The sequence below is a fragment of the Sus scrofa genome, chromosome 13 (assembly GCF_000003025.6).
Source record: "Sus scrofa isolate TJ Tabasco breed Duroc chromosome 13, Sscrofa11.1, whole genome shotgun sequence".
NCBI lineage: Eukaryota > Metazoa > Chordata > Mammalia > Artiodactyla > Suidae > Sus > Sus scrofa.
In genome coordinates this window covers 151,071,466-151,084,013 of record NC_010455.5, presented here as the reverse complement: position 1 = coordinate 151,084,013, position 12,548 = coordinate 151,071,466, and the positions used below count along the sequence as shown (strand labels likewise).

General features: G+C 39.3%; 1 protein-coding gene across 1 annotated transcript in view; it reads right to left on the bottom strand.

Moving 5' to 3' along the window:
* MYH15 (myosin heavy chain 15) overlaps window positions 1-12,548 on the bottom strand; it is a 148,363-nt gene that overhangs the window by 72,920 nt on the left and 62,895 nt on the right. Inside the window, exons 22-25 of the mRNA XM_021069826.1 lie at window positions 8,818-9,073; window positions 4,751-4,993; window positions 3,473-3,652; window positions 1,666-1,811 (exon numbers count right to left, since the gene is read on the bottom strand). Of these exons, the coding sequence (XP_020925485.1) occupies window positions 1,666-1,811; window positions 3,473-3,652; window positions 4,751-4,993; window positions 8,818-9,073 (825 nt within the window). The remainder of the gene's footprint in view (window positions 1-1,665; window positions 1,812-3,472; window positions 3,653-4,750; window positions 4,994-8,817; window positions 9,074-12,548) is intronic.

The following is a 12,548-nucleotide window of genomic DNA, read 5'->3' as shown; positions in this document are numbered from 1 at the left end:
ATTTTAAAATGCCCCCTTTTCATGTATTGAGTTTCCTTATAGACATAGGTCCATTTAGAGAAAAGATTGTATAATAAAGCTATAACTTCCTGAAAACATATGAGTTTTCAGAGATCTTTGACCTGTGGCCTACAAGGACATGGAGTATCATTTTCACTTTGCTGAGCTGGAATACAATCTTCAAAATTGAAGGCCAAGGGAACTCGATCATCATTTTGCTTTTCACTGTTCCATTACATTCATAGGGTTACTTATTTCATCTTTTTCAACCACCTATCAAGTTCAGTAACTTACTAGTAGGCTATTAATCAAGTCTGACCACAAGCACGTAAAAGGGAAACCCATGTACACAGGAAAACCAGAAGCTCACAGCTGCTTGCTTAAAGTTTTTCCGCAGGCTCCAGCAACGAGTATTATCCCAGCTTTAACCTGGCCTTATCTCATTCCTTCTTTTTTTTCTTTTGTCTTTCTAGGGCTGGACTGCACTGACGTCATATGGAGATTCCCAGGCTAGGGGTAGAATCAGAGCTGTTGCTGCTGGCCTACGCCAGAGCCACAGCAATGCAGGATCCGAGCCGTGTCTATCACCTACACCACAGCTCATGGCAATGCCAGATCCCTTACCCACTTAGGGAGGCCAGGGATTGAACCCTCAACCTCATGGTTCCTAGTCAAATTTGTTTCTGCTGTGCCAAGACAGGACTTCCATGTCCTTATCTCATTCTTACACCTCACTAGTTCCCCCTAGTATTTAATCTATTCCAAATAACCTGAAAACCTCTAATGGTTAGAAGAAAGTCTAGCAGACAAAAGGGACAAGGTGAGGAAATCCATTTCACTCAGCAATAAAAATAAATTGAGAGGGCCATCTTGCCCTGAGCTCCTTGGGACTCATCATGAGCTGAAAGGCCACTAATTTTGACCATGTTATGTTTTGCTTAAATTTTAAGGTTTAATACATATGTAGTAAATTTTTTGACCCAAAAAGTTATATAAGTGTTAATAAAGTTCTATCTATCTGGCAAGTAAGTTTTTTTAAAATAATCAGATGGTGTATGGACTTCACCTTAGGATGAATTTTTTACTTTTACACAGTTTTTTTTTTTTTTTTTGTATGTTTGGTTCGTTTTTTTTTGTTGTTTGTTTGTTTTTTGTTTTTTGTTTTTTTTGTTTTTTTTGGTCACACCTATGGCATGTGGCAGTTCCTGGGCCAGGAATCAAACCCATGCCAAGCAGTGACCAGAGCTACCACAGTGACAACACCTGGCCTGTAACCCACTGAGCCACAGAAGAACTCCTCAGTTTTTAAATGTTTTATGCCACTGATCTCATCATGAGTAAAAGGAGTGAGCCATTTTTATTTTTTTGATTGTAACCTCAAATTCCAATTTTTTGCCTCTCCTATGCCTCACACCTTTCACGTGCATCTGCTAGTCAGTCTTCTCAGTTACTTTCTTGTAGGTTATTACATAATTATAAAAAGAGAGTAAATGCATCAAGCCTAGGAAGAAAAAAATTAATTTCTTAGGCTTGTTATTTCTCTTATCTCCCCATTCAGGTCTTGAGACATCTGGCCCTAGGGTCATGAGGATAAATGAGGTGAGAACGCTGTTCCTTCCCACATAAGTTCTCCCAGAATCTCGCATCAACAGAAAGGTGGCTCACCTCCTCAGCTTCTCTGCCAGCTGCAGCTGGCCACTCTCCAGGATCTCCATGCTCTCCTGATTTAGCTTCAAATCACCCTCCAGTTTGCGCTTTTCCCTTTCACAGTTCATTCTCGCTTTGCTCTCCTGCTCAAGGGCACCCTCCAGCTGACAAAAGGAGATAGGATTTAGCCAAATAAACAGTAAAGTTTCTACTTTACTAAATGTGTTCATTAACCACTTACCCTCTGGGGGAAAAACAAAAAATACAAGCAGAGTCTGTAAATAGTGCCAGTTAGATAGATATTTTAAAATATCACACATAACAATAGGATAACAAAAGAATCTAGAAATCACAGTGAGGGAGGAAAACTTCAGAGATTAAGGAATAGGTGCTCTAGCCTATGAAAGAAACCCATAATAAATGCCTAGGGAGCCCTTGTTTGATCACTTTCCAGTGATGGGAAGCTCACTTCTTTACATGGCAGCTCATTTCATGGGTGGATAAGTCCATTTACTCAGGAGTGATTCTTTGTAAGAAGCCAAAGAATTCTCTGTGAACTCATCCCACAAGTCTAAGCTCTGCTCCCTGGAGCAACACCAAGCCAATCTCTCTCCACATGATCATTCCTGAATATTAGGTGGCTGTCCAGAGTCTCCCAAGTCAGCATCACTGAGCCTTTCAAATGCATCTCATATGGCATGATTTCACCATACCTCCTTCACCACCTTGGTACCCTTGTCTGGTCCACAATGTTGTCATATTCTGGGACCCTTACCAAGATACTCAGAACATCCCAGTTCTGTCTGGATCAGTGTTGCCAACAATGTCATCAAGGTACATTTAGCAGGGGGCTAGATAACTGTTACAATATGGCTGTTTTTTCATTGATATGTGTACTTTGCTGCAATAGAAGCTATTTCCTGTAACCAGCAAAAGGTATAAAAATCAAATGGGGGAAAGGGGAGGCTTTCTGGAAGGTGTATGTGAAAACCTGAAAATAAACAAACTCCAGGAGAGAACAAGTGTGAGAGATTGTGTGTGTATGCTTACAACACACACACCAATAAATCCTCATATTGAGGCTTTTTGTGAGATACCTATCAGTGGAACCAGGAAGAGAAGTGGGACAACTAATAGGTAATAGAGGAAATTGATAGAGAGGCACGAGGAAAAAGCGGATACGAAAAACCTAACGACCTCTGTCAGCAATTTTATAAAGGCTAAACTTTGGGGACCAATAAAACAGTGAATGCATATACTCTGTCAGGCTGGGAAGAGACTGGAAGAGCGATGAATCTATCCATTGAGACTGGTCTGCAACATCTCTATTTCACAGGGTGTTTGGAGGCAAAACAGAGGCACTATGTCCAGAATCTTACAAGTATTACCAATAGCGTAGGTAGAACACAGCTTGTGACTTATTCATAACAAGCCTCAATGCGTCACTGGAGCCACAAAGGGACCTTTACACAATCCTTCAATACTAGTGTCAGATAAAGTACCAGCATATCTGTGGGGCAAAAGACCAGGTTCTGTGGGGAACATTCAGTCCCTTAGAGCAATACCCATTGCAACTCACTGCCATGTTCTCCCAACTGCCCAGGGTTGCATGAAAGTTGCATTTAAAAATAGACAGATTACATTCTAGGGCCTCTGAGGTGGTTCTGTATATGTTAAGGAAAAAAAAACACCTCCGTTTCTAAATAATGAGGGAAACAAACCGTGCTACAAGGTTTTCCGAAGATGTCAGGATAGATTAACTAAGTCAAATGTGGAGGTTTGTGTAGATGTAGACAGCTAACTAGCAAGACGTATCACCACCAACCTCCTTCACTTGCTGCTCCAGTGACTCCACTCTTGCTTTGCTCAGAGTGCACAGTTTCTCCTCTTCTGCATGCAGGTCCTCCAGGGTCTGCTGGTGAGCCTCCCTCATGGCGTCAGCTGCTTGATGGAGTTTGCTGATGTCATCATTGAGAGACTCCACTTCCTCAGTCAGGCTCTTGACCTGCAGGGACAAGATGACAACAGCTCCAAGAGAGCCACCCCTGGAAGGTGCAGTATAAACCCTAAGGGCCATCTTCTCTCTTTTCTATGCCCAAAAATCTCATGAGGTATCAACCGTCCTAAAGAACCAAATATAGCCAAATTCCTGATGGGCTTTTTAAAACTCTAAACTCACTTTTTCCTTTATTCACCCACACACACAAACACACACACACAGTGATCTGTTATCTGTCATAGTCAGGGAATGGGGGCTCTGAGCAATCAAATGCTATCAACATAGGTGAGTGGATGGCCAGTTTTCAGAGCATCATATTATTGTGTAACAAGAACACCAGTAAAGGTAATTTAGCTTTCTTTTGAGTATTCAGAGCATGTATTAATCTCATTGTGCTTCAATAGCCTAAGAAAGTGGCAGTTAAAGAAGAGTTCCAGCCAATAAAAAAGGCAAAAATGGAAGCCATTTCTATCAGGGCCATGTGCTGCTTCTGAAAGGGAACCAACAGTACAAGAGTTGCGATTTAATCATCTGCCAAAATGACAGTATTATTCTGGAGACTGTTTTTTTTTTTTTTTTTTTTTTTAATCAGAGGTCAGATACAGACTCCTCAGCTAACTTCGATCTATACACAGATGCACAAGTGAAAAACCTCAACTAAAATGAACAAAACATTTAAGTCCTTAGCTGGAATTAAAATGACATCTTCAAGGTCAAATTCCAAATTGATGACTGGGGTGGGGATTCAGACTCATCCCAAATCACCTTTCAATAAACTGCATCCCACTCCCTCTCCTTCTGAAAAAGGATAGAGGTCCAGTGAAACCATTTTGCTCTATTAGTTTTCAGATGCAATAAGATTGGAACAAATGGAACCGTTTCATTGGGGAGACTAAGTGGAGTTCCATAAATCCGAGTTGGGTATTTGAATCAGGACAGCACAGTTCATCAGACTCTTCATTTTATGCCAGGTCTGAGTCCCAGTGCTGTAAAGTTGCAGGCCACTGTGTTAATTAATTTAAACAGAGCAAGCCTGGTCCCGAAGCCTGAGCAGGGGTGTGGAATTCCAGCATCTAGGCCTTCCTGACATTATAGAAAAAGTACCTTGTGCTCTGTAGCTCGCTTCTCCTTCTGTGACTTCGCCAATAGTGTTTCCAGGTCATCGATTTCTTTCTTCAGCTCGGCACATTCATCTTCGAGTTTCCGCCCCCTGGCAGTCAACTCGGAATTTATCTCCTCTTCCTCCTCCACCCGCTCAGACAGCGTCTTGACGCTGGCCTCCAGCTGGATCTTGGATTTAATCAGCGCCTCGCGCTGCTCTTCAGCATTCGCCAGGGTCTCTCGCTCCTGCCATGATGAGGAGAAAATTGTTGCCAACAGCTGGAAGTAATTTATCAGCCAGGCGAAAATACTGTTTAACACATAGTGGAGAGATAATTGCCTGGCCTCTGCCCGGCACTTTCACCTACCTTTCCTAAGCAGTTGAAATAATATTCCCAGTTCCCTGATCCTATTGTTGAGAAGTGAAGGAGTTGCTCGTGTTTGGAGGTGCTTTCGATCTTTCAGGCCATTCAGTAGATTAGATTACCTCTTCTCAAGCACTTAATAGAATCCTGGTGGCCTAAGGAGCTAAACTGCCTCCAAAAATCAGTGGTGTACTGATTCAATCACAGCTATGGGAAGCATCCCTGTGGGCATCTGCTTTGAGGGTGGTACCTGCTCAGAATACAGTCTTTTAAAAAAGCGGTGTCCCCCTCAGACAATAGAATATTTATAACATTATTATAACAGCCCTGATGCACATGTTTAATATATAAGCATTTTCTAATAAATAGAGCTGGGCCATCTATTTTTTACTCACAAGCTGAATTGAGAATTTATGAGGTTCCTTGCCCATCACCAACTAGATTTCACTATTATTTCCAACTAAAATCATTTTCTCTATGGTTCTGCCAGCAATAAATTCCACAAGTTTTACATATAGAGTGTAAAATACTCTTTCTTTTTATCTTCTCAAATGTACTGTCTCCAACTCTCACTAAGTGACCCATTGTTCCTGTGTTATGAGCCGGTGGCTTTTTTGCCACAAAAGCACCTTTTGTGACTCTGAACGCCTCTAATTTGTCTCCATTTAGAGGCTAAATTAAACCTCCTCTTTGTGAGCAAGTTCTTAATTACTGTAGGTCTCCTTGCAGCCTAGTTTCACTCATATCTCCACCTTCTATCTCTAGCCCTCATCCATCCTCTGCAATCTGGGCAAGCTGTTAACTACCTAGTTGCTTGGCTTAAGTTGTTTAATCTTCTTTGATCAAGAGCAGAAAATCTCAAAAATCCAGGCTATTGTTTCTGGATAACTCCCAGCAAAAGGATGCCTGTCTGCCCAAAATATGGGGCTCAAAGAGGCACAGATGGGGGTGGTATAGAATAGTGAGTCTCCAACATCACTGAAGACCCAGGAGCAGGGCCACATAGAAAATGAACAAAAATGTCAGGGCAAAAAGGATCCCATGCACATCAGAGAAGCTTCCAACATTTGGCAACAAACAGGGACATTTGATCTTAGTTCATCCTGGAGTTGGTGTGCAGAACAGCTGTTTGCTGTCTTCCATTCAGGATGTGAACAGGACCTGTCACCATCACCAAATGAAGAGGACAATCCAATCGACTGCCATCGATCCCCTCATTAAACATGATGGCAGGTTTGGGGCCAACCAAGCAGTGGTGTGACACTTTAACAGCAGGAGCATCCTTCTCCCAGTGGCAGTTATCTTCTCACGTACTCAGAGTGCTAATTGAAATGGGTTCCCTTACTGAAGCTGGTATTTTGAGTACGCGAATGATTTTGAAAGAATCCTTGTTTCCTTGATTCCTACTGTATTGAGCTGTGGCCCTTAAAAATCAATGATGATGAAATATTTCACCGCCAGGGCAGCTTTTCGAAACAGTTACAATTTGAACTTATCTCAGCCTTCCTGGAGTCGTCCTGGAATTGGCTTCCTTGTATTTGCTATGCCCCCAACACTGTATCCCAGGCTTTTACCCACTACTCCCCTCACAAGTTGGGTGCATTTCTATTGCCCACATCAGCCCAAGTAGCATTGCCACACTCTTTGTTGAGAGGAAGAATGATGAAAACTGGGAGGCAAGGTCTCATCCAAAAGCTGCCTCTCTCCTAAGCCAGACAAAATATGACATTTCAAACTGTTATTCTCACAGTGTGGATCTTAATGTAGGTTTGGAGTGGAGCCAGGAATTTGTATTTTTAAGAAACATCCCAGGTGAGGCTGATATACAGTAAAGTTCTAGAACCATTTCTGTATTAAATACGTATCAGAAATGCGGGTCTGGGTGTAAATTGTCAGGTAATATATGACCTACTGGCATAGCCCTCAAAGAAAAGAATCAATCAGGTCAGTCTAAAATGGCTAAATTTTCCGTTTTAAGTAAGCAAAGAGCAGGAAAAACTTTAATTTATATTATTGTATTTGAACACAGTATTTTTTTATTTAAGTATAGTTGATTTACAACATTGCATCAATTTCTGCTGTACAGCAAAGTGACCCAGTCATATATATATATATACACACTCCCTTTCTTATATTATTTTCCATCATGGTCTATCCCTAGATACTGGATATAGTTCCCTGTACTATATAGTAGGACCTCATTGTTCTTCAATTCTAAATATAATAGTTTGCACCTACCAAACCCCAAATCCCCATCCATCCCACTTCCTCCTTCCTCCCCCTTGGCAACCACAAGTCTATTCTCTATGTCTGTGAGTCAGTTTTTGTTTTGTAAATATGTTTGTTTGTGCCACATTTTAGATTCTACACATAAGTGATATCATACGGTATTTGTCTTTCTCTTTCTGACTTATTTCACCTAGTATGAGAATCTCTAGTTGCATCCATTTTGCTGAAAATGGCATTATTGAGTTATTTTACATGGCTGAGTAGTATTCCATTGTATATATATACCACATCTTCTTAATGCATTTATCTGTTGATGGACATTTAGGTTGTTTCTATGTCTTGGCCACTGTGAATAGTGCTGCAATGAACACAGGGGTGCATGTATCTTTTTGACTAAAAGTTCTGTCGGATATATGCCTAGGAGTAGGATTTCTGGGTCATATGGTAGTTCTATATTTAGTTTTCTGAGGAACGTTCATACTGTTTTCCATAGAGGCTGTACCAATTTACATTCCCACCAATAGCGTAGGAGATAAACCCAGTCTTTTTTGACTTAGCACTGTGCTAAGTGAGGTGGAGAATGCAATAAAGGTGGATACAGTCTCATCTTGCCTTTGGGATGTTTGGGGATGACAGTAGTAGCTAGTTTCATGGTAGCTAGACAGGAAACAGTAGTAGCTTCTCTCTTCCTTAGAGAAGAGGAATATGAAAGGGACTGAATAACGGCACATGGACCTCAGATTGGTGTGGAGACTTGCATGCCACGGCCAAGGGTTTGGAGGGCATAATACACATATTGCACGATCTGAAGCTTGTTCATCAGGGAAGCATCCTGATATTAGTTTAGGACAATGGTTCTTAATCCTGACTGGATATCAGAATCCCCTGTAAGGATTAAATGGACCCACCCAGGACCTGCTTAAGTAAAATATATGAGAGTGAAGTCTAAGCATCTTTCTTCTTACTTTTTAAGGCTTCACAAATGAGTTTGATGCAAAGCCAAGGTTGAAAACAGCTATTTTAACATTCAACTGATTATAATATTGATTTGGATGAAGGAAGGTCAAGTGGGGAGATCAGAATCAGGAAAACCAGTTAGGAGCACACTGCAATAATCCTGATGGTCTCAAGTAAGCTTTTCTTAGCACCTACTAAAATCCTGTGTTTTGATTTGCTAATGGGTTACAGAATGTAAGATCCAGAGCTTCCTGGCTCCCATGATAGCTTTCCATGTGCTTATATAATTAAAACACATCTAATAGTTTGTCCCTTTTTCAAAGACATCCTGCCAATGAAATCTTTTCATGAAAGAACAGGGTTCTCTCCAAGTGTTTCCATTGTCTGTATTGGATAAAATTCTATAGTATTTGAAAAGCATGTTCCTCTATTATTTTTTTTTTCAAGTCAACACTGCCTGAAAAACAAGGGAATCTAATTAGAAACTTGATTTGAAGAAGAAATGGTGGGGCCACTCACAGCCTGCAGCTGAAGAAGCAGGTCATTCTTTTCCTGGATAAGGGAGACTTGCTTTGCTCTTAGTTCCTCCCTCTGAGATTCTGATTTCTCCAAGGCTATTTGCAGCTGCACATACTCTTCCTTCAGTCCAGCTACCTCCTTTCCCATTCCAGCAGATCTAATAAGAGGCTTGATCTTGAAGAAGAGCCTCATCCAAGGCCAGCTCTTCACAGCCAGGAAAGCTCTTATGTTCCATTGGATCAAAAGAAGTGCATCCCTAAATCAAGAGGGAAAAAAAAGAAAGAAAGAAAGCAAGTTCACCCAGACTATAAGAGAGTTATTTTCCAAATTAAGATCCTTATTAAGTGCATCTTTTTAGGAGTCATTATAAATTCTCACTGGTCTTCAAAGCACTTCTACATCCAAGCTCTCATTTGATTCTGGCAAACACCCTTTGAGAGACTTCTGGGGCTAGCAATGCTGTGGACTAAGTGTCCTGAAAATGCACCCACCACAAACATCCTCTGAATAAGAGCTGAGCCTTAAAGAGGCTACGAAATATAGAGGGAGAAAAAAAAAAAACTGAGCAAAAAATGAATACTTGTACAGCCTGACCAACTTTATGAAAGGAGGCCAGTCTTAGTATTGTAGGGTTTGTATTTTTATATCTTTGTGGGTAAAGAAACAGACTGAGATTTTCAATGAATTTCACCCTTAATGAAAAGGAGGATTTAAAATTCTTCCACTGACATGGAAGTCAAAGAGAAGTACATGTGATTTTGTCTGGGCTCATGGTGAAAAAAATATCCTAACTTAGAAAAAAAATTATGAACCAATACCACTGGAGTGTTTAAGGTTTAAATTATTTTACTGATTAGTGTGGAAATATGCAAGAAATTAGCATAACTTTTTTTTTTTTTTTTGGTCTTTTTAGACCCTTGGCATACGGAGTTTCCCAGGTGAAGGGTCCAATCAGAGTTGTAGCCTCTGGCCTATGCCACAGCCACAGCAACATCAGAACTGAGCCATGTTTGTGACCTACACCATAGCGCACAACAGTGCTGGATCCTTAAGCCACTGAGCGAGGCCAGGGATCGAACCTATGTCCTCATGGACACTAGTCAGGTTTGTTATTGCTGAACCACAGCGAGAACTCCCATAATCATTTTTTACACTGGTAATAAATACCCTTTAGGCCCTTGGGGGGAAAATACAAAAGTGTGATATCCTAAAATCAAGCACCAGAGTTCTCTTAAACAAAGTCTCTTTGAAGATGAGCTTACAATTCAAAATCACAAAATACATAAAGAAAAAAAAGTCAACCATCAGTGAGGGTGAGCACCCACAATAAAAAGTTTAATTAAACCCCTGAAAATTTCAGATAATTGGACAATGTGGTGGAAAATAAAATATTTTTTAAAAATTATTAAAGGCATAAAGAATTGAAAAAACAAAAAGAAATGAGCCACTATGATAAAAGAGATGACAGAGTTGAAAGAGGACAAAATAAAATGTCTAATACTGAAAAGTATATTCATTGAAATCAAATACTCAGTGGAATAATAAAGCAACAGATTAGACATACTGAAAAAAATTATGATTTTAGAAAAATAAACCCAAAGTAATTGGAAGGAAGGAAAGAATAAATCTGAGATCAGAAACTAATGAACTAAAAAACTGAAAAAAATAAAGAAAAAACTTAAAGAGTTGTTAAGTAGTCTAAGTAAACAAACATCTGACATGAATAATTAATAAAAAGCACATGGAGTTCCCGTCGTGGCGCAGTGGTTAACGAATTCGACTAGGAGCCATGAAGTTGCGGGTTCCGTCCCTGCCCTTGCTCAGTGGGTTAAAGATCCGGCGTTGCGGTGAGCTGTGGTGTAGGTTGCAGACGCGGCTCGGATTCCGCGTTGCTGTGGCTCTGGCGTAGGCCGGTGGCTACAGCTCCGATTAGACCCCTAGCCTGGGAACCTCCATATGCCGCAGAAGCGGCCCAAAGAAATAGCAAAAAAAAAAAAAAAAAAAAAAAAGATAAAAAGCACATAAACACAAAAAACACTAGGAATGATATACTCTAAGAATGGTCTAGGATTATGCTCTAGAAACATAATTATAGATATGGTAGAGATTAAAAATTATAATCTAGCAAATTGGAAGATTTAAAATAAATGTAGATTTTCTTTTTTTAAAGAAACTCATCTAAGCTGATTCAAGATAAGAAAAATCTCAGTTGGCCTATAATTATTCAATAAATTAAATCAAAGTTGTAAAATCTATCACAAAAGAAAAACCAGATCTAGATAGTGAGTTTACCAACCACTCAAAAACAGATTATCAAAATAAATAGTTTCATGTTTTGAAGAGGAAACATTTCCCAGCTCTTTCACAAGGTTAAGGTAACCTTGATTCAAAAATCAGATAACATCAAGGGAAAAAATTATAGACTAAATTTAATCATGAATATTGATGCAAAAACACTATAATAATATAACCAACCCACAATGTATGAGAAGGATACTATGTCATAAACAAGGTGGATTTAACATTCAAAAAATATAGTAATTTAATTCAACGCATATACAGGTTAATGAAGAAAAGTCATGTAATTATTTCAGTAGATGCAAAAAAAGAATTTAACCATTTCCTGGTAAATGTGCTTAACAAAATAAGATGGAACACATGTCCTCCACATAATACAGCTACAAAAATTAAAAGGAAAATCAGGAGTTCCCATTATGCCTCAGTGATAACAAACCTGACAAGTATCCATGAGGACTCAGGTTGGATCCCTGGCCCTGCTCAATGGCTTAAGGATCTGGCATGTCCGTGAGCTGTGGTGTAGCTCACAGATGTAGCTCTAATCCTGTTTGCAGTGGCTGTGGTGTAGGCTGGCAACTACGGCTCCAATTTAACCCCTAGCCTGGAAACTTCCATATGCCACATGTGTGGCCCTAAAAAATAAATGAATGAATGAATGAATAAATAAATAAATAAATAAATGGAAAATGATATCTTTCCTCAAAGTCAGAAATATGATGAAGTTTGGCAAAAGCTTTCGAATTCTGAAATAGCACAAATTGAGGAGACTATAGACCATGGGACTTTGATATACTTGTAGTAAAGAGTAAAATAGAAAGCTTCTTGACAATATCTCATCAAGTTGAAGCTGTGTATAGCCTAAAATCTAATAATTAATACCCTGGAGAAATACCACTCAAAGTGTGGGCCTTGGCCAGCTGCTACCCACATACTATCAGAGCATGGACCAGCATTTTGAGTAACATGCCCTCAAGAAACTCTTGCATATGTGCAGAGGAAGACATTTACAAAAATGTCACTGCAAAACTGTTTATAATAGCAAAATATTATAAATAACTCAAATTTAGTTGAGCTGGAAAATAGATAAATAAATTGTGGTATAATCATGCAGTGGATTATTATACAACAGTTAAGATCAACAATCTAACCTTAGATTTATTGACATTAATAAGTTTCAAAACTAGTACTAATATAAAAAATAAATTTCAAGATAATACATATAGAATATTTACATAAGGGCTAAAAATATGCAAAATCATGTAACATTTTAGGATTATCTGCATGGATCAAGGGAGAAATATGCAAGGGGCTTCAACTGTGTCTGTTAATTTATTTTTTTTTAATGTTGTAACTACAGGAAAAATGCTAAACCTTTATATGTTTTATGTATGAAACATGAATAAAACACAGAATGATAAATACAAATTCAGGAT